Here is a 22,414-nt window from a genome sequence, read left to right as displayed (position 1 = left end):
AAAAGATTTTTTACTGGCTAAAAGATGAGACAATCGTATGGTTGATATCCCCGTTCATCTGATCAATGCAACATAATTGCCTGAATTTTAGCAACCTAAACACTATATCCGGTGTAAAAGCTCCCACTTTCTGTGAAACAGTCATTACAAGATGCAAAATCCGAACACTAGCCTTGAAGTTCATTGTAATAATTCAAGATATGTATAATGATTCAGATCATTCGAGAAACCATCTTCCATTCAATGCCATCTGACTCTCTCTCTTCCGAAAATTACAATATCTGTTTTCTTGGAATAATTTCCACTCTTTGGCGTAACATCATGAAATAGTAAGTTCTTTATCTTGTCCAACAACAGAAGGGATATGATAATGACATCATCGGAAATTAGAAGTATCAAAATTTTTATAATCTGGGATCATTTAAATGCCATGTTTTCGATTAGCCATGATTCACTGATCCAAAATGAGAACAATATCTCGCTCAAGAAACTCTCTGTCGTAGACCAATATGGCAGTGAAATAAATCGGTTACATCATCTCCTTAGCGTACATTTGGTATTTGAATACATAAGTTTATTTAGTACAGGGGGCACGGGTGGCCCAGTTGTCTAAGGCGCCACGATTCGGCATGCAGAGTTGGTGTCCCTTGGGCGCCCCAGAAACCCATGATTGTGGGTTCGAATCCCAGTTCGCCCCGATTATGTTTCTAGGTTTGTCAGCACCATACCCGTGCTCGTGGGTTTCACTGAAGCGGTAAAGGTCTGAGACCTGCATCACATCGGGTTTTCCTCCCACATTAAGCTGACACGCCGTGATATAACTGGAATACTGTTTCACTCACTATTTAGTACAATTTCCCATGTGGACTAGCAATTCTTAAAGAGTGCCATAGTTTAAAACGATCAATGGAGTTTAAAGCCTTTAAAATCGACAAAGGCTACATACAGTTTGTGTTTAAGACGTGATTGACAAAAAAGTTTTATTATTGCACATATTGTAAATACATGACCTGACCTTGAATATTCTTTTAAAACACCAGCCTCGGGAATCTTATCTAGTACTGATGTAAAAATCTCCCCAATAATACTAAATACTTACGAAAGATATTCCCCTATAGTTGTCTGGTTTGTTAAAAGCTTCTTTCTTAATTAGGGCGTTTCCCAGGTCAACGACAAGCGTACAGGATCGATTGATCCAAAACCAGGCTCCACGAAATCGAGCTCAAACAACGTTTCCAATTGCTTTGACTACAAGTTACGAGTTACAGCTTTCCTCATATTGCCGACATACGGCGAAGGTAGTAAACAGCGTCGATAGAGTATAGGAGGAGGCGTAACATCAGTAAACAGCAAGTTGCGAAGGAACAAATGAAGAAACAGTTTTCATCAATGATGCCACTGCTCACTTTGATACAGGTTCCACAGTGTCAATTGTTTCATACAGTCGTTATACAAAGTTTGTTTTTGATCTTCCCATTAAACCTTTTGATTTTTTATAGACTGATTGTGCACATTTTAGTTGCAAGATTCAGGAGCCATATCTTCATTGCCATGTATCTTACCATTCGTTCCACATACGCCCTATGTATACTACTGAACAGTTACTGTGTTATGAGGTACCAACATCTAGTTCACGCGTATGGCAACCTGTAAACAACAGCATGGAATTCGGTTTCTCCAACAGGCAGATATTGATACAGCCTGGAACATGGCTTTCGGGAACACGATGCTACAGGAGAAGGAACTGGCAAGAAACAACTTCTGACTTGGAAAAATTAGAAGTGCTGAGACACAACGACTCATTGTACCACCTAACACTATTTTTGAGGGTTATATTTACTAGCCTCTTGCAAACTGGGATACATGTGCGATGACACAATCAACTACAGGACCTGCCATACCATATGTATGAATTAACTTGGTTAGAAGTAACACGAAGCCAAGACAGTATTATTCCCCTTGTCAAACCAACACTGCTATGCATAGGAACTTTGACAACCTGGTTCTTCAAGATGGTATCCTTTACATGAAAGCTTAGGCCAGCGGACAAGAACGACAGCAGCCTGTTTTACCCTCAGCCTTAATTGAAGATGCTCTAAGAAGACTTCATGTGGAATACCCTGGAAGAGAACGAAATCCGTCGCTCATTAGAGATCCATTGTTTTGTCCAGGCATGAGCATAGACGTTGAAGATTGGATCCAGAGATGTGGCAGATGTTTGTATAGGAAGTCCCCCACAAATGCACGTGCTACTCTGATCAACATCACCACCACCCAGCCCGAAGAGCTCGTCTGTCCTACCTACTGTCCATGGAAGCAGCAAAGGGAGGTCACAAGAAAGTTCTCATCACAGACCACTTTACGAGATATGGACAAGCTATCCTGACAAGGATGCTGCTTCTTGGGTATGGTGAAAAGCTGCAAAACACCTCATCACCTCATGGACAACAGTATGGTTGAACGCTTCAACTGGACACTGCTTAAGATATTAGGAACACTGCAACCAGACAAGAAAGCAGATTTGAAGAACTATGAAGTTCCCACATGAATCCTCCCAACCACACTTATGTTTGGTCGTGAGCCTCATATATTTCCCATAGACCTTGCTTTTGGGATAGAGACCAACATGAACCTTCGATCTCTTATGGCTTATTTAGAGTCTCCGAAAAAGAAACTCCAAGATACTATGTCCTGGCATCAAAGACATCCCAAGTCAAGCAGAAAGCCAGCTACGACCTGAAGACACTCAACAGTAGGGGTGACTATTGAGGCATTTTTGACGATTGCGATACTATTGCAATAGTTAAAACAACTATTGCGATACTATTGCTATAGTGGCCCTACTATTGTGATACTATTGCGATAGTTTTCACTTGCAATTATAGCAGGCTTTAGCGGAATATATTTCAGCATTTTGACTGACACCATCAAAATAATTATAACTTTCTGATACTATTTGTAAAGAAAACAAGAAATGAAAAGTTCAAATTGACTTCTCAAAAACATTTTAATACAAAGTTTCATGTAACTGGTAAAGTCTTAGGTTACTGCAGTGTGTAAGCACCAATGTGAATGAATGTGATTGAATGACTAGTATTTGACAATACAAACTGTCAAACTCTTTAATTGTCACATTGGCATTCACTGAATGACTAAATGCGATTCAACATATCAATTAGGAAACAAAGTTGACAAAAAGTGCATAAAAGTAGACAGACTCATCATAGGTGTCGATGTACTGGTACTACCACTGACTGAAGACCAGGATCCCCCTTTTTTCACGTGGATGAATATCTGGGGGCCGTCTTGTCAAGTGGTCGGACAGATTAGTTGTATTTCCTGAATACTTTAGAATTATCCGACAGATTCTACAACTTACTTTTTGCTTGTCTGTCTCGTTTTGCGTTTTGACAAAGCCAAAATGGTCCCATACCCACGATTTGCCTGCCTTATTGGCGACAATTTCAAACTGACATGTGGCGTCCGCCATCTTGTCAATGTTGCCTAGCGACGAGTAGCTAAGGGATGTAACTCTAAATCAAGCAGACAAAGTAGTGCAATCCAAACGAAAGCACGACAGAGTTTAGATGATCGTAGCAGTTGTTTCTATGTTTTTAAGAAAGTAAATGTACCAAACAAATTAACTATCGAAACGATCGCCAATAGTATCGATTGTTTCAAGTTGCAATCGATAGTGTTCTATCGTGAGACAAGCAATCGCAATAAATCGATAGTTTGATGTATCGTTACACCACTACTCAACAGACAGCTGATCGAGTTCTGGTGAAAGCATTATCCTTTGCTGTTAAGCACATGTTGGCAGAGCGCTTGGAGGAAGACCCTTATGTTGCTGAAACCAAACAAGGATATCACTGGGTTTGTAGTGCAAAAAGATTCTGGCGAGAGAATGAAGAGGATGCTGCATAGAAACAACCCCCTGTCCATTGGATCAGTACCAGCTATCGTGGATAAGCATACCAGCAGCCAAGAAGCAAATTCCAAGACCAAGAAAGACAGTGAAGAAGACTACAAAAGGATAACCATGAGGATAATAATTGAGTATGATGCTCTATTCCTTGGTCCGGCAGTTGCCGAGGATATTACCTATTATCTTCAGTGAAGACATTTTGTAAGGGAGTTAGGCTACTTCAGAGACAACAGGTGACGTGCTACAGTAGTAGCAGGTGATGCTTCTGGGGGTGACGACCACATAGAAGCACATCCTGAAGCAGTGCAACCATTAGAGAACACTGATAAGGAGCCGAAAGACGTAGTCAGAAGATCTACGTTTTCCTGCTCCTCTTGATGCAAACCCTTTCGCAATTGGCATTTTTGGATACATCAACCCATCAGCATCTCCAAGGCATTGTTTCCCTTGTTGATAAAGAACCGGAATTGTTTGGACGTCATTATTCAAGGCAGGGAAGTATGTGACAGGATCAAATATATATTTTTGGGAGTTTTTTTTATTTAGTTTTGACTGCATTAAATACATGATAGTAAATGTATCATGCCACGTTGATGTTACTACACATGCAATGTATATTATACGCATATATAAGAATATCCCAGTCTGGACCAGACAATCCAGTGATTCATATCATGAGCATTGATCCACGCAATAGGGATCAATGATATGCTTCAATCAAGTCAGCGAGCCTGACCACCAAGTCCCGTTAGTCGTCAGCTCTTACGACTAGTATAGTCGCCTTTTACGTCAAGCATGGGTTATTGAAGACCTACTCTACCCCGGATCTTCACGGGTCTGTAAGGTTTGGTAATAAAATGATCTGATCAAGCAGTTCAATGTTACATTTTTTAGGTACTTTTGTTATAGCATGGCAAACCAGGTGGTTGGACGTGAGTACATATCAAATGTTTTCAATGCAGAGTAAATTATCAATGTTTGATTTAGTAACTTGCAAAACATACTAACTGAACGATGGATGCATATGCAAACACCACCTGAGAGTCGAGCATAATCCAATGATTTAGTTATGAGGCTGGAGAAGACATCAGAACCATACAACCAGCTGTCCTAGAATATTCTTGAAAAAATAAATGAAAATTATCCTGACTCGCATACATTGGGTGGATCCTGTTGAGTATGAGAGGTATTATTTACTAGGTTTTGCATTAGAGTAACCATAATTCCCTGCCTCTTTTAGTCCCTTTACTTGCTGACGATGGTTAAAGTCTGATTTCTGTACTAAGCATGGGTCTAGCTTTCAGTGGTCGAACCTTGTCGCCTGATATCTTAAACTTGACAGTTTTATCGTTTCTTTTCGACGTTTTATTGTTTGTTTGTTTTGTTGTATTCCTACACAATGTTAAGTTTTAATTAAAAAACTACTTCACCGTTTCCTTAGAAGCCATCGATTGTTCTCTTTCTACTTCTAGTACACCATGACAAAGAGCATTATCACGTCGAAAGAAGGATTCCAGTTTGTCCATATTGTCACCATTCTAGGATGGATGCGCCAAGAGAGTGTCAATTTTTTCTGAAACAGCATCAATATCGTCATAATCTTTCAAGTCGTGAATATCAGCTTTGATTATGGTTACTGTTACGTCAAGTTGACCACTTCAAGAGCTGATTACGTTCACTTTACTTTTTGAAGTTGTAATTTGTTAGCTTAATTCCGATTTGACGTCGCGTTGCTAATCCAATATAGCATATCTTACTTCTTGAGAAATAGGTCCTGGGTTAGTTTCAACGTCGTTTGAACACATCAGGACATGTGTGATAATCCCCATGGGCAGCACGTCAACACCGACAGGACACCTTTCACGTGCAAGCCATGCAGGGAAGAATAGACAAAATCGGGTCAGAGTCCTGCGCACTGACATCACATTATACACAGAAGTATCTATTTTCATGCTTTTGAGATGATTGAGTACGGCGAATGATACAGAAAGATGTATTGCAATAGTGCAAATGAGCAGTATAACATGTCCCAGACATGAAGGGCGAGTACTCTCTGTGCAGCGCCACTTGTCGTGTTCCCGTCGGGTGGTTAAACACACATCCAATGTATCTCCAAGGCTCGCATTTTGGTAAACCTACACTAACCCCTGGATCCATTTGTTCGCTGAACTGAGAAGCGTAGCAATCAAATTGGCTAATTCAAATTGTTGGAAATTTGATATCGTGGGACCACAGGAATAGATCCAGAGGGTAGTGTAGGTTTACCGAAAAGCTTGATTAGCAGGATGATGAACAAGCCGATTCTGACGTAACCCAGTAACGCCTAGGGTCTAAATTATAATTAAACTTCCGCCAGTTCGCAAAGAATAACTTTATTACAACCTAAATGCCCTTTGTGTAAAGGAGGCCATCAAGACAGCAATGCAACATGTTTATAATATACATTAAATGTTCAACATAATAATTAATTATACAATTTGAAAAATACAAAACAGCACACTAGCATGACTCAAAAGTAAATGAGTTATCTCCCTTTGACTTGTGACTACAGTTTAATGCTTTCAGCTTTGCAAAGGATAACTTTATTATAACACAAATACCCTTAATAAAGACATTTACGGTACTGCTGACAAAATGGTAAAATTACAATGGTAGTACATTGTATGTATTATAAGAAATACAACTTGGATGAAATATAAACCAAGCGTCCCCAAACGTTTTATATTTCCCTTTAGCACCTGATTTGACTATTTTCTATATCTCTGCATCTACAAATATCCACTGTCCGGTTAGAACAAATACAATTTTCTGGTTAAGAATTAATTTCGAACAAAACACCAGATATGCAACATATGTACGAGACAGACTGAACGCCATTTTGTGCACCTGTAGGTAGTGAGTATGATGTTACGCTGCCTTTAGCAATATTCCAGCAATAACACGGCAGGGAAAACCAGATGTTTTGTAGCTGCAGCTGTAAAACCAGATATTTCTTAAATAAAAATCCCAGTGTCAAAACCCCATCCATCCCCTTCAACACCTCGCACTCCAAATTATTAAATGATCATCACAGGACATTCAGAATTGGCGGGAGTATTTTGAGGCAGGGTTATGGTGTTGTGTACAGACCTTTTATGTCCGTTTCACCGCATCTCCCGTTCTCGCATTGCACCCTTGCAAACATGGCGGACACAATATGAAGTTACCATAAGAAAAAGGCTTTGACAGGTGATTAGAATATTTTCTTACAATTTTAATCAACACGGCTGCAATGTGTATGTGATCCACTGGGGAATTTGGTGTACATTTATATAATTAGGAACGTATTGAAGTTGTTAGTCTAATTGGATTTGGATGGGCGGGTGTCATACAACTAGGCTATTGTATTTGCAAGGTAGAATCTTAGTAGCGCCCACAACTGTACCTACTTGCATTATTTCACATACAGCTGGGAACTTCGGTCGAGATAAAACTATGACATTTATGTTAATGGCCAGGAATGTCTGAAGACATTAAACAATGGTTAAAATCTTGTGACTTAACACAGATCCATGATGATCAGAGGAGAGAGTTCCAGTCCCATATATTTACAGAAATTTGCCGTTTGCGTTTGCCAGAACTACCTGTGTAACCTCGGGGATAAAGTTGTAAAGATAGTTTAGTTGAACGGTCTAATAGGACCTAAAAGCAGATACCTTGCATTTACCCTCATCAGGAACAGTAAGATGGAGATGATCATCTACCATACTTACACATGGCTTACACAGATTCTGAGCACAAGCGCATTCACTGTTCTCCTAACCTAATGATGTTATGTAGAGAAGTTTCTTTCTATAGATCTCATGGTGGTACAACTGATTGTGACCGTTGCCAAATGGTATGTTAAATGGTTGAGGAAGGCATTTATCAACAAGGTAGAGCTGCTAAACTAAAACAGAAAAACTAAATGGCTATATGCAGGGCCAGATCTTTTGAAGCAGGCTCTTTGTTTGGAGGTGGTATCTGCCAAAGTCAACCAGAAATTAGTATTTTGGTAGTTGGGCTAAAAATAGATCGTAATTTATCGGGTAGTATGGCGGCAAGTTTAATTTTCATGTATGGTAAGGGTTGTAAATTATAGGGCTTTGTAGTGCTTCAGCAGGACTGGTGGAAGTCGTTATCTTGTAATCAATTAATCTATTTATTACTCACGTTTGGCAGTAAAATTCCATTGGAATTCCCTGTGACGGTTGCGAGGTACGCATGTCTTCCTGCCGTAGCGTGTTTCCGGTTCTATAGGTGTCGCCGAGCACGCTATGTTAGGAATTATCATTTGACCAATGGAAAGTTTAGAAGATTGTATGACCCGTGACCTATGAATATGGTTAGCTCCGTGGGTATAAAAGCCTGATACGACCGAGATTAGTCGTCTGAAGTTTCGGGTATCCCGACAAGTAAGTCCACAACACCCACTACGGTGGAACATCCCTCTAGGCAATAAGGTTTTCTTTACGACTAGTTTTAGGTGTAGGTTTAGTTTGTGTGGTAGTCGGGTGGGGGAAAAGTAGTTGTAGGAAAAACATGTAGAAATAAGGATTTACATAGATTGGAGAGTAAGAAATAAGTTAAAATGTAGGTTTTGTAAGGTATTTATTTAGTATAGTTATTGGAATAGTGGTGTGGGGGAGAAGTAGGTGTAGGAGAAAATAGGCAGTAAATTAGGCAGTTAACGATAAAGACATGTAGGCTAATAGTAAAAGTTTAACTGTGTGTGAGTGCTTTCTTTTTGTATTTTTCTGATTTACTGTTAATTTGTACATTTTGTTAAGTTTAATAAATCATTTAATTTATGATTTTGTCTTAGTTTTGTTTTAGCAAAATTGAGAACCTGACCAACCATAGAACCTCGAGAGAGTACACTGTTCATGACTGATCACAGTAGAACACAACGCAAAGACCGAAATAATATGAACAGGGTTCGAACTTAGTACTCTCCGATTACAAACCTGTCACTGGGCAGCCCGCCAGAGGGCGCCTATTACAGATTTGGTGCCGTGACGCGGATTTGGCATGTGATCTTGACAATGCTGAAATGAAATAGTCTAGTTTTGTTTTTGTTGTTGTTTTTTTGCCAGATAAACTTGTAGATTTGATTTTTTTTCTTCTGAACAAATAATGCACTGAGGAAACTCGTGCATTATTTTCCCTATCAGCAAGTCAGGGTGAGCAAACATCCGGTTTGGATACTGATCTTATGGATTTGTCTGAAACACATCACACAGGAGTTGTAACATCAACACCGTGTCCAACTACTGGAAATGTTGATTCACAGTAACAACTGCATAGTGTTACTACACAGTCAATTCTTGATTGGCCAATAGGTACTGAAACGTTAGGCCTAAACCCAGAAGAAACAAATTATAGATTAAACCATGGGTTTGCTTACGATGGGGGCAGTAGACAGGAAAATCGTTCAGTACATTTTGGTACACCTAATCAAAACGTAGACAAACCAAGGGTCCCAGTAGATTTTTCCCGGCACAAGCAGAGGTCATCCTCTGCAGCTGGAGTTGTTTTTGGCCCGTCTGGTAATGGTTCTTTGCTAGATTCCAGTTTGGCAGGTGATACAAAGTGACACTAGTTCTCCGTTTGTTCAACCATATTTGACTAAACCCATCCATCGGGAAGTTAGACCAGATGTTTTTGATGGCAAAACGTGTGATTGGCAAGATTTTTTAGTTCATTTTGAACAAGTTGCTGCATGGAATGAGTGGACTAGTGGTGAGAAAGCACAGCAATTGACCATGTGTATACGAGGAAGTGCACAAAAGTTGCTCAGTAGCCTTACACTAATGCAGTTGAGTGATTACAATGCCATAAAAAGTGTGCTTACACAGAGATTTAATCCAAAGGAAAGAAGTGTAGCTTTCAGATCTGAGTTTAGAAACCGTAGGCAAGGAAGGGACGAGTCAGTAACTGACTTTGGATATCAGTTACGCAGATTAGCACTTCTGGCATATCCGGAAGCCACCTTTGCCTCACTGGAGTTGCACGAGATTGATCAATTTCTGACAGGATTGACAAACTTCACTATGAAGAAGCATATTGCTTTCGCTCATCCGCAAACTTTAGAGGAAGCAATAGCACACGGTGTTGAATACGATGCAGTTGAGGGAAATAGAAGCAAAAAGCCAGAAATGTCCGATAGGGTTGCTGTAGTATCTCAGACAAGTACTGACGAAGGTTTAACTGTAGATGCAATAAGCAAATTGATAGATCAGCGGTTGGAAAAGTGTACTAGAGTCCCACAGAAATCTAGGAAATATAATTGTTTCATTTGTCAAGATCCTGGACATCCAAGGGACAAATGTCCATATTTGGCTAAGTTGGGTTTACCTGGATCTTCTGTATCCACGGGATCTAAAGGATCTGTAGGGGCTAAGACTAACTTGGGAAACTGAGTCAGGCTGGGATCGGGGCTGAGATTTCAGCCGGGTTAAAACAAAATGTTAGGCCTACTGAAGGAAGTACGACAGTGTTATCCTCACAACATGACATTATTAGTTCTGATGTACGAGAACAGGTAGTGTTACACGCTGATACCAATGGGAAATCTTGTCTTTTTCTAGATGTTGAATTAAGGCAGGTACCTTGTAAACTATTGGTAGATACAGGTTCTCCTGTTTCATTGTTGTCATACCAAGATTTTCTGAGGTTAGGCCTAGAAGGTGTTACATTCAGCAAGGTTGATAAGGAATTTTTCACAGCTACTGGTAGTCCGGTGAATGTGTATGGTTGTGCAACATTTGAGTTTACTGTTGGTAGTGCACAGTTTGTGCAAGAGTTTGTTGTTGCAGACCTAGGACATTTGAGTAGTATTATTGGCTTGGATTTCCTAGAGACCTATGATTGTGACATTATGATTAGGCGTAAGATTCTTCACAAGGCAATCTTCACAAGGTCCCTTTTCTTCAGAGTATGGTTTGATTGTGCCAAATGACCAGTTACGCAGTAGAGGCATTTTCGTGGCTAAAAGTTTAGTCAAGCCTAAAGATGACAAGGTCATAGTGTCAGTCTTAAACCTTAGTAATAAGGGAGTTTCTTTGAACAGTTCATCACTAATAGGTACTGTTAGTAGTGTCACTCAGGTAGTTGAGTGTTGTGGAGATCCGCAGCAGAACTCTGTCAAAAAGGAGTTACCTCCTCATTTGCAGCCTTTGGTAGACAGTAGTTCTAATGAGCTTACCGCTGAGCAGAAACAAGCATTGACTCAGTTTGTGTTAGAGTATGAGGATGTTTTTGTAGGAGAAGATGGATCTTTAGGACAAACAAATGTGGTTACCCACACAATAGATACATCTGGGGCGATTCCCATCAAACTTCCAGCTAGAAGGGTACCTTTAAGTAGGAAACAAGTGATTAAAGAAGAAGTTGATAAGATGATGGCTCATGGTGTCATAGAGGCTAGCGACAGTCCATGGTCAGCGCCAGTGTGTTTAGTGACCAAGAAAGATGGTTCCTGTAGATTTTGTGTTGACTTTAGGAAACTGAACTCTGTCAGTAAGAGGGATGCTTATCCGTTACCTCGTACCGATGAAACATTGGAAATTTTAGGGGGTGCTAAGTGGTTCAGCACTTTGGATTTAGCAAGCGGATATTGGCAGGTAAAGATAGATCCTAGAGATAAACACAGAACTGCTTTTGCTACACATGTAGGATTATACCATTTCAATGTCATGCCTTTTGGGTTAACAAATGCAACGGCTACATTTGAAAGGCTTATGGATAGAGTGTTAGGAAAATTAAGGTGGAAGAAATGTCTTTGCTATCTGGATGACGTGATCATCTTTGGCCCAGATTTTAGTAGTGCATTGGAAAATCTAAAGATGGTATTTACGCAGTTACGGCTAGCAAATTTGAAACTCAAACCCAAGAATTGTACACTCTTTCAAACTGAAGTTTCATTTTTGGGACATATAGTTTCAGCAGAAGGGATAAGATGTAATCCTGAAAAGACTAGTTCTGTCAATACCTGGCCAAAACCTGAAAACCGAACAGAGGTCCGTAGCTTTCTAGGACCCGTTGGTTATTATCGACACTTTGTACTCAAAGTTCTCGGAGATAGCTTTTCCTTTGATGCTCCAGTACTGGCATTTCCACAGGATGAAGGTCTGTTTATACTTGATACGGATGCTAGAGCATACGGTATGGGAGCTGTTCTCTCACAAGTGCAGTATGGGAAAGAAAAGGTCTTAGCTTATGCTAGTAAAACTCTTGGTCCGGCACAAAGAAATTATTGCACCACCAAGCGAGAATTGTTAGCAGTAGTCACTTTTCTGAAATCATTTCGACACTACTTGTATGGTCAAATATTCCTGATATGAACAGATCATGCTCCACTAATATGGTTGAAAAACTTCAGGGATCCTGAAGGAATTCTAGCAAGATGGTTAAGTATCATTGAGACATATAGTTTTGAAATCCAGTATCAAGCGGGCACCAAACATCAAAATGCTGATAGCTTGTCACGTAAACCAGTTAGAAAGTGTGGGTTTGAGGAATGTTTGGAATGTGCTGCATGCTTTTCAAATGACTGTCATCAGTCATCAGTTAAAACTAGTCAGATGTTACACACTGGAGTGGTGGACAGTATTTCTAAAAATGATGGTTCCCACTCTCAGGTCATGGACTCCACCAGAATTTCTCCACTTTCCGTTAGCGATAGTGCAACGGCTAATTGTAGTGATCGTTCCGCCTGAATTAAAGAACATCAAAGCTCAGTCTCCAAAGATGACTCTAAATCAGCTCTATCAGACCACATCCGTGACAACCCAAGCCACAACATCCAGTGGGAGAGAGTCACAACCCTCGCCACCAACCTCAAAGACTTCAAGATCAGGAAACTACAAGAAGCCATCAACATCAAAAGACTTCAGCCCTCAATCAACCGTGACCAAGGCTATTACATACCCCTGGCATACCATCAACTCATCAAAGACCCCAATCAGCCATAATCCCGTTGTTTAGATTACTGGTTTCATCCTTTGTATCACGGCACTGACTTCACCCATGGTCATCATCACTGCCCTTGTGTGTACACAGCAGTCTTTGCTACTCCAGTATATCTACCCTACTGTATAAACATTGCCTCTTACGTGTATATATACTTGCTTACTGCACTCTGTAAATCACTTGCTTGATAACGGTGTTAGAACCTACACCGAAACGTCGCTCTTAATTGTAATAAAGAAGTTGTTCATCCATAAATTCTTATCCTTACTTCGATTGAGACAGTTTCAAGTTCGCTCTCCCGTTAAATGCATTGCCATTGATATTATGGGTCCTTTACCAATCAGTCGACAGGGCAATGAATAAATTATGGTTGTTGGGGATTATTTCACAAAGTGGAAAGAGGCCTTTGCAAACCCAAACCATACTGCCATTACTGTTGCTGATAAGCTGGTCTCAGAAGTATTCTGTCGTATAAGGCTGCCCTTTACAGGTGCATACCGATCAGGGAAGGGAGTTTGAGTCCAATCTATTTGCAGAAATCTTTGCATTGTTGGGAATAAAGAAGACCAGAACTACACTGTACCGACCCCAATCTGATGGGATGATAGAACGTTTTAATCGTACGCTTAAGCAAATGCTATCCATTTATGTCCAACAAGAACCTTTGGATTGGGATGATCACCTTCCATATCTTCTCATGGCATACCGTTGCAGCGAACATAAAAGCACACATTGTTCTCCAAATCTGATGATGTTAGGTCGTGAGATAAGGGTACCGATAGATGTCATGGTGGAGAATCCACCTGGAGTTCAGGTTCAACAATGTTCAGTTGCTTATGTCAAGTGGTTACAGGAAACCATGCAGAAAGTCTTCCAATTTGCCTCTGAATGGTTAGGAGTTGCGGCTGCAGCTCAAAAACGAAATTATGAACAGGGCTTAAAGACTAGGCTTTTTTAAATTGGGGAGTTTGTCTGGCGGTGGTACCCACCAAAGGCAAATCAAAAGTTGGGATTAGGTTGGGATGGTCCTTATCTTGTAGTTGGTTACGTTTCAGACTTAACCTATCAAATTCAGAAAAGCAGTAGTAGTCGTATTGTCAATGTACATGTGGATCATCTTAAACCTTTCCAGGGTACTGATACACCCCAGAATTGGTTACATTCTGATAGGCCAAGGACAGAGTTATCTTTGTCTACTGAATCTGCTCCAGAGTCAACAGATGAATCTATTGTGCAGGAAGAGTGGGATGGTGTTGAGTGTAGTCTATCTCCATCACCAGTTAGAACTAGAGTAGGGAGGGCTGTAAAGCCAAGGAAAATGTTTTCCCCGTAGTGCTAGGAGATTTGTAAAATCTCCGATTATCGCGTCCGATTTTAATAAGTTTCGTCGTTATGATTGGTTATTTCCAAAATAAATTATATCTCTTAATTTATGTTGTATTTGTTGTTTTTTTAAGTTGGGTGTTGGTTTTAAGCATAAGTAATAAAAAGAATGTTTGTAGGGCGACATCGATTCCTTGGAAGTTATCTTCCACTTGTTTTAGGATGGAAACGTTCGAAGTCAATGTCAACCCAGAGGAGTGGAAAGAGTTTATGGATCAGGAGCGACCATTATGGACAGAGGAGGGGATGCGGTGTAAGGTCCCAGGCTGCATCAGCAGAGTCTTTAAGAAGTATGGGGACTATTTAGATCACTGGTTGGCCCGGCATAAGGAGGACATCCTCCGCCACCAGTGCAGCATCTGTAAGAGGGTGTTCAACAAATCCAGTTCCTGTAGACGGCACCTCAAGACCCATCCTTCGGGCGAAGTGCAGCCAGTCCGTTTACCGAATACTAGTTTTTTGAGTCCTGGCTCAGTGATGTTGCCACGGCGAAGGACGACAGGAACCCCGATCTCCGTTTCTGGATCATCTTCATCTCAAGAATCAGCATGTTTATCAACCAGCCGGAAAGCACTCAAAGAAGCTGCACAGCGTAGGAGACACCGGCTGCCGTCTAGGAGGAGATCGAGGGAAGAACGGGAAGAAGAGGAGCTGGAAGCCATCAACAACCTGGACTCAGACTGAAGCTGTTGTTGTCGATGTTTCCTTTTGCTGTTTTTCTGTTCATCTGTTATTTATCTGTAAGAATGAAAGCGTTGTGTTAGGAAAGCAGTATTTTTGGGACAAAATTGGGTAATTTTGATCTTAAGGGGGGAGGTATGTGGTAGTTGGGCTAAAAATAGATCGTAATTTATCGGGTAGTATGGCGGCAAGTTTAATTTTCATGTACGGTAAGGGTTGTAAATTATAGGGGTTTGTAGTGCTTCAGCAGGACTGGTGGAAGTCGTTATCTTGTAGTCAATTAATCTATTTATTACTCACGTTTGGCAGTAAAATTCCATTGGAATTCCCTGTGACGGTTGCGAGGTCCGCATGTCTTCCTGCCGTAGCGTGTTTCCGGTGCTATAGGTGTCGCCGAGCATGCTATGTTAGGAATTATCATTTGACCAATGGAAAGTTTAGAAGATTGTATGACCCGTGACCTATGAATATGGTTAGCTCCGTGGGTATAAAAGCCTGATACGACCGAGATTAGTCGTCTGAAGTTTCGGGTATCCCGACAAGTAAGTCCACAACACCCACTACGGTGGAACATCCCTCTAGGCAATAAGGTTTTCTTTACGACTAGTTTTAGGTGTAGGTTTAGTTTATGTGGTAGTCGGGTGGGGGAAAAGTAGTTGTAGGAAAAACATGTAGAAATAAGGATTTACATAGATTGGAGAGTAAGAAATAAGTTAAAATGTAGGTTTTGTAAGGTATTTATTTAGTATAGTTATTGGAATAGTGGTGTGGGGGAGAAGTAGGTGTAGGAGAAAATAGGCAGTAAATTAGGCAGTTAACGATAAAGACATGTAGGCTAATAGTAAAAGTTTAACTGTGTGTGAGTGCTTTCTTTTTGTAATTTTCTGATTTACTGTTAATTTGTACATTTTGTTAAGTTTAATTAATCATTTAATTTATGATTTTGTCTTAGTTTTGTTTTAGCAAAATTGAGAACCTGACCAACCATAGAACCTCGAGAGAGTACCCTGTTCATGACTGATCACAGTAGAACACAACGCAAAGACCGAAATAATATGAACAGGGTTCGAACTTAGTACTCTCCGATTACAATCCTGTCACTGGGCAGCCCGCCAGAGGGCGCCTATTACAGTATTATGGTGAAATGGATCCCACATCTGTCCCCTCGCAGGATCCAGAGGAGTTAAGAGAAGCCAATCATAAGCATACATGTAGATCAGCTAAAACATTTTGAGAGTAAACAATGTCCCAGGAACTGGTTGTATCAATGAGAGGATGCAGAAGTCGAAGAAGGTGAACACACTGCTGGGGAAATTCGAAGAAGGTGCACCCGCTGCTCCAGGAGTCCAAGAAGGTGAGCCTGCTGCTGCAGGAGTCCAAGAAGGTGAGCCCGCTGCTGCAGGAGTCCAAGAAGGTGCACCCGCTGCTGCAGGAGTCCAAGAAGGTGAGCCCGCTGCTGCAGGAGTCCAAGGTGAGCCCGCTGCTGCAGGAGTCCATGAAGGTGCACCCGCTGCTGCAGGAGTCCATGAAAGTGAGCCCGCTGCTGCACGAGTCCATGAAGGTGAGCCCGCTGTTGCAGGAGTCCAAGAAGATGAGCCCGCTGCTGCAGGAGTCCAAGAAGGTGCACCCGCTACTGCAGGAGTCCAAGAAGGTGAGCCCGCTGCTGCAGGAGTCCATGAAGGTGCACCCGCTGCTGCAGGAGTCCATGAAGGTGCACCCGCTGCTGCAGGAGTCCAAGAAGGTGCACCTGCTGCTGCAGGAGTCCAAGAAGGTGAGCCCACTGCTGCAGGAGTCCAAGAAGGTGCACCCGCTGCTGCAGGAATCCAAGAAGGTGAGCCCGCTGCTGCAGGAGTCCAAGGTGAGCCCGCTGCTGCAGGAGTCGAAGAAGGTGAGCCCGCTTCTGCAGGAGTCCAAGAAGGTGCACCCACTGCTGCAGGAGTCCAAGGTGAGCCCGCTGCTGCAGGAGTCCATGAAGGTGCACCCGCTGCTGCAGGAGTCCATGAAGGTGAGCCCGCTGCTGCACGAGTCCATGAAGGTGAGCCCCCTGCTGCAGGAGTCCAAGAAGATGAGCCCGCTGCTGCAGGAGTCCAAGAAGGTGCACCCGCTACTGCAGGAGTCCATGAAGGTGAGCCCGCTGCTGCAGGAGTCCATGAAGGTGCACCCGCTGCTGCAGGAGTCCATGAAGGTGCACCCGCTGCTGCAGGAGTCCAAGAAGGTGCACCTGCTGCTGCAGGAGTCCAAGAAGGTGAGCCCACTGCTGCAGGAGTCCAAGAAGGTGCACCCGCTGCTGCAGGAATCCAAGAAGGTGAGCCCGCTGCTGCAGGAGTCCAAGGTGAGCCCGCTGCTGCAGGAGTCCAAGAAGGTGAGCCCGCTTCTGCAGGAGTCCAAGAAGGTGCACCCACTGCTGCAGCAGTCCAAGAAGGTGCACCAGCTGCTGCAGGAGTCCAAGAAGGTGCACCATCTGCTGCAGGAGTCCAAGAAGGTGAGCCCGCTGCTGCAGGAGTCCAAGAAGGTGAGCCCGCTGCTGCAGGAGTCCAAGAAGGTGCACCCGCTGCTGCAGGAGTCCAAGAAGGTGCATCCGCTGCTGCAGGAGTCCAAGAGGGTGCACAAGCTGCTGCAGGAGTCCAAGAAGGCGAACCAGCTGCTGCAGGAGTCCAAGAAGGCGAGCCCGCTGCTGCAGGAGTCCATGAAGGTGCACCCGCTGCTGCACGAGTCCATGAAGGTGAGCCCGCTGCTGCAGGATGCCCCAAGAAAGTGCACCCGCTGCTGCAGGAGTCCAAGAAGGTGAGCGCGCTGTTGCAGGAGTCCAAGAAGGTGAGCCCGCTGCTGCAGGAGTCCATGAAGGGGCACCTGCTGCTGCAGAAGTCCAAGAAGGTGCAGCCGCTACTGCAGGAGTCCATTAAGGTGAAGCCGCTGCTGCGGAAGTCTCAAGAAGGTGAACCCGCTGCTGCAGAAGAATAAGAAACCATGCTTATGGACAAGGGGAGAATACAAGTGCCAGTGGCTACTCAAACCCGTGCGGGTGAGTGAATGAGTTAAGTTCAACGTCACATGGGCAATATTTCAGCTATATCACGACGAGACAAAATTTGATATTAAGAATATATATTTAAACTGTATAGAATTCTGTCATCGAAGGCCAGTATAATAATAAGAATACCACAGATTTAGGTAAAACTAGTCTGAGAGCATGTGGAAATAAATTACAATTCAACAACACAATATAAACACAGGCTATAGATCGCCAGCTACTGAAGGTAGATCCCCAGACTAGGGACCATGGATACTTACAGTACTATTGCTACCTGCATGGACCCCAGCAGGATTTACATCATCCCTTCAGATATTTATGATGGCTGACACATTTAGCCAAACATTAAAATAACACATATGCTACGGTTAAAAACATAGTAGAAATAAATTTACTTTGAAAGACGTGGTCTTACATACCATCTCAGGGGGACAATAATTTTACACTACTGTAACCCCCTTCGAGGATATAACCACTAACAATCTCAGTTACTGATTCATACTACCAATAGTAAAAGGTTTATTTATTTATTTACAGAATACAGCAATCAAAATTTATAAATCAATTCAATTTTCTTTTTAAAAAAACACAAGGATTTAATGCGAACTTACCTGATTAAAAGATGGATGAAACTTTGAAATACTTATCCCTTGAAAAATAAATACAGTCAAGCAAGACATGGTTGACCGCGATTCTTTCATCACAAGTCCATAAAACCATTAGTAAGGTTTAGTCCGGGTTAGATAGGAGGGGGGTGGTATAATTAAAGATAAATAAAAAAATTGTACATAGAGCCTTCATGTTTCATTTTTGTCGCTCTGGGAAGATTACCCCTTTTGTAAGAGGTTTTTGCTTTCAGGTGGCGTTTCAAATGCATGCAGACGAACAGGAACTGGCAGGTTCTTTTCAGTCAGAGGGACCTATATGGCCTGAAGAGGACCTGAAGAGGACATGCACTATAAAGAGACTCGAGAGACACATAGACCTAGGCACAATCTCTTGTTATGTTCCGTCTGCATGAAAGTAGTCCAGAGAAAGCCTGACTCGGAGAGGCATGTGGCCACTCATCCTTTGCAGGCATTTATTACTATTATACAGAGGAGGAACCGGCGTGACTCCTTACACAGAGAGACCCTATTTCAGTAACCCGTGAAGATCTGAGTTAGATCAGCAACCTATACCATGTCATCCTATCCCAATTGCGTGGATCGATGCTCATAATGTTAGTGACTGGATTATCTGGTCCAGCGCCTAAGTCGGGAGGCTAAAGCATGTCTGTCATGTGCCTCGCATTTTCTTATTTTGTCTGGGCTTTAATCCTTATATAATATTATTATATATCATTATTAATTAGAAACGCAGGTGAGTTAGTTTAATGGGGTTTGGAGGGGCAGCTGACGTTGTACCTGCCGCTGTAGCCACCTATTGTAGAAGTTTCTGCACACTTGGGCATAGTGGCTGGGAAGACATAATGATGTCACTCTCCTTGCATGCTTGGCTAGGCGGCAGCCATCTTTGAGAGGGCCGAGATGTAAGGTGCATGGTCCTTGGTTGTGTCCATTTTCCTTCTCACATTGTCCGCTTGCTGGTTATATAGGCCTATGGTGTGCAGGGAATCGTCATTCATCCTTTCTCAAGCATCTAACAAAGATTAGATCACTCAGGCGTTGTGTATCAAGACCTTTTAGTTTAATTTGAGATTTGTAACAATACCGAGGAGACAGGAAATATTTACACACACACACATATCTCTGTTGAAAATCGGGTGTGGGTCATTGTTTACATTGTTGACGACGATTTTCGTGTTTCAAAACAGCTTGAATAAAGTTGCCATGACTGTTGGCCGAATTGAGGTGGGGTATCAAAGACAAGATGTCAATGTAATGGACAAAGTTCAATGACACGCCACATTAATAGCAGGACCACTTCAAGACACGCCAAAGCTCTCTGGCCGCACAGAAAAAATCAGTCGTGTGATGACGCCACGTTAGATACATCGCCAATTTTCTTGGAGCGCCTGGATCAGTTCTTGGCGGATGTGTCCCTGTCGAACATGACGATCCATTGCATCTGGGAGGTGTTCTATAGGGGCCTCATCTGGAAAGCATGCAGGCCACTGCAACACACTGATGTTGTTGCCTGCTAGGAGGTTTTGTATGATGTGGGCTGTATGGGATCTGGCATTGTCATACTGACAAAGGACATCTTGTGACAGCTGTGGTAGAAATGGTAGGACAATCTGACTGTCAAATTTCCGTTATTGATAATAATACAGCAACAAAACCCGTTCCATATCCGACAGAAATATCTGCATAAAGCTGAGTCGATTGTACGATTCCGACTATATTATGATCATGTGTTTATGAATCACTTCCAAATAGTAACGATACCAGGTGTTTGCGAAAAGGTGAGCGTCAATCAGATCTTAGTTCTCACTTCAGCCAAACAAAGATCTCAGACCGACCTTGCGCGAACTTTGACCAACCAATGGATTGACTGACAAGAAGTCGGCATTAGCCAATCAGAAGGCAGCTTTCTCGTGCTTTACGGCACTAATTTCAAATTGGCGACTACCCTTTGAAACAAATTTTGACAAATTCTTGATTACAAATTTGAAACCTGAACAAAAGAACATTCTGGAATGGCTAATAGATGGTCTAGATTGTATGGATTCAGTGGTTAAGCCTGTAACTATCGTTCGGGATACCCCGTGTTTTCGAGGTTGCATGATCAGAAATCACATTCCGATTGTCACTTTCGGGACCCCTAATGGGATGTCCGAAGATCTTTGTTTAGCAGTAGCATGAACTAAGATCTGCTTTTAATGAGATTGGGTGAGTGTATCCTGTTCCCCGACGGCACCCGTCACAAACACATGCAAAGGCAAGTAAATTGTTAACCTGAAAAATTACCGGAACATATGATACCAGTCAAAATAGGGAATTGCGTCGGTCATCATTTTTGTCACTGATACGTTCAGTTTGTCCTCTACATGTCTACCATAAAACGTTTTGAAAGCTTTACCGAGGCCTTGAATGTTGTTATCTTGAGCAAGAGTCGTATGACGCTTTTTGAAATCTTGGTAGAAAGAGCATGTTCGATTGTATCTCAAAGTTGTGAAATGAAAACACCAAAGGATGGAGCTGCTGGAACATTGCTCGAAATGAAGGGAAAGGTGACTATTGAAAAGTTGGAGTCATCCCTCTGGTCATACAGTCTGGTGGAGAGAGTTTTGTCACTCTGAATCTTTATGCATAGATCTAGAAATAAAACAGATAAGGCGGTCTCACTGGTCTCATTTATTTCTAGATCAGGTGGGTAAATCAGTTGAAGGGAATTGATTGTTATTGAACGATGTCAGATTATCGATATACCTGAAGCTTAAGTTTAACTTCTTTGTCAAATTACATTGTTATTACTTTGCCAATCCGAACAGAAATTCCGATTCATATGCATAATGAAACAGATCCGCAAGATGGGGCGCATGTCTGGCCACCATGGGGATGCCTACTTCTTCCCTAATTGTCTAACCCGCATCTACGTAAATCAATGAGGAAGTCCAGCATTTCACATATTGTTTTCTCAGTAAATTTCTGATGGCATTTGGTTTCATTTTTTGTCCTGAACCTTTGAATATAGATACGTAACTGTACCTGTGTTCACCACGTTTAGTAACAAAAGACCCATGGATCAAGGAAAGAAGTTTTTCCTTAAGTGTATCATGTGGGATAGTCGTGTACGAAGTTGAAAAATCAAAAGTTTTGTCAGAATGGAACTTGGTTCTTTTCTTAGATTGCAAAGCGTCAAGCAAATCATATGTGTTTTTGAGATTCCACATGGGATTTATTCCATCTGTCTCAAATACTTTCTGTGTATATAAAGAGAGTCCATCCAAATATGAAATTCCTCCCAACACTATAACACCCCCTCCACCATACGGAAAGACCTCCTGAACACAACATGTCACCGTTCATTCTCCCCTTGAGCAGTTAACACGCTGTCTTCCATCAGCTCTGAAAAAAACAGAACCGGAGTCATAAGTGAAGACGACCCTCTGCCAATTAAGTCGCTGCCAACGACGTACAGTCGGGGCCCATCCCAATATCCAACAATGATGTTGCGCTGTCAATAACTTTCCGCTGTAAGGTCTGTAAGCCCACATTCCTTGAGCCCCGGCTCGCCTAGCCACTGTCTGTCAACTATGCCATTTGTCACTGATGACGTTACTTTCAAGAATCGATTCCGGAGATGCAAATTTCAGTAAACTACGGTTATGACGAACTCGAAGAGACCACTAATTTTAGTTCGTTATAACCGTAGTTCCTTTAAGCACATAAACAGCATTTATACAACAAATGGTCGGGACTAAAATAGAAGTTTGTTATATCGTTCAGTTCGTT

General features: G+C 42.1%; 2 protein-coding genes and 1 pseudogene across 2 annotated transcripts; 2 read left to right on the top strand and 1 right to left on the bottom strand.

The window, feature by feature from the left end:
- Positions 1-9,354: 9,354 nt before the first annotated feature.
- On the top strand, positions 9,355-10,368 carry LOC139454941 (uncharacterized). The gene is made up of 2 exons (XM_071236538.1): positions 9,355-9,393; positions 9,514-10,368. The coding sequence occupies exons 1-2, from the start codon at positions 9,355-9,357 to the stop codon at positions 10,366-10,368; spliced, it is 894 nt and encodes a 297-aa protein (XP_071092639.1).
- A 4,796-nt stretch (positions 10,369-15,164) lies between these two features.
- LOC139454940 (uncharacterized) lies at positions 15,165-17,052 on the top strand. The gene is made up of 3 exons (XM_071236536.1): positions 15,165-15,170; positions 16,326-17,002; positions 17,037-17,052. The coding sequence occupies exons 1-3, from the start codon at positions 15,165-15,167 to the stop codon at positions 17,050-17,052; spliced, it is 699 nt and encodes a 232-aa protein (XP_071092637.1).
- A 35-nt stretch (positions 17,053-17,087) lies between these two features.
- LOC139454939 (glutamine-rich protein 2-like) lies at positions 17,088-19,467 on the bottom strand (annotated as a pseudogene).
- Positions 19,468-22,414: the final 2,947 nt, after the last annotated feature.

This window comes from Haliotis cracherodii, unplaced genomic scaffold (genome assembly GCF_022045235.1).
Source record: "Haliotis cracherodii isolate W230 unplaced genomic scaffold, xgHalCrac1.p SCAF_11, whole genome shotgun sequence".
In the NCBI taxonomy this organism is placed as follows: Eukaryota; Metazoa; Mollusca; class Gastropoda; order Lepetellida; family Haliotidae; genus Haliotis; species Haliotis cracherodii.
The sequence above is the reverse complement of the archived record's forward strand: the minus strand, read 5'-3'. Positions and strand labels throughout refer to the sequence as shown.

Bases quoted from the DNA above. Each gene is read 5' to 3' on its own strand.
- LOC139454941 (XM_071236538.1), top strand. From the start codon at position 9,355: ATGGGGGCAGTAGACAGGAAAATCGTTCAGTACATTTTG. The intron at 9,394-9,513 runs GTACACCTAATC...GTTCTTTGCTAG, and splicing joins AAATCGTTCAGTACATTTTG to ATTCCAGTTTGGCAGGTGAT.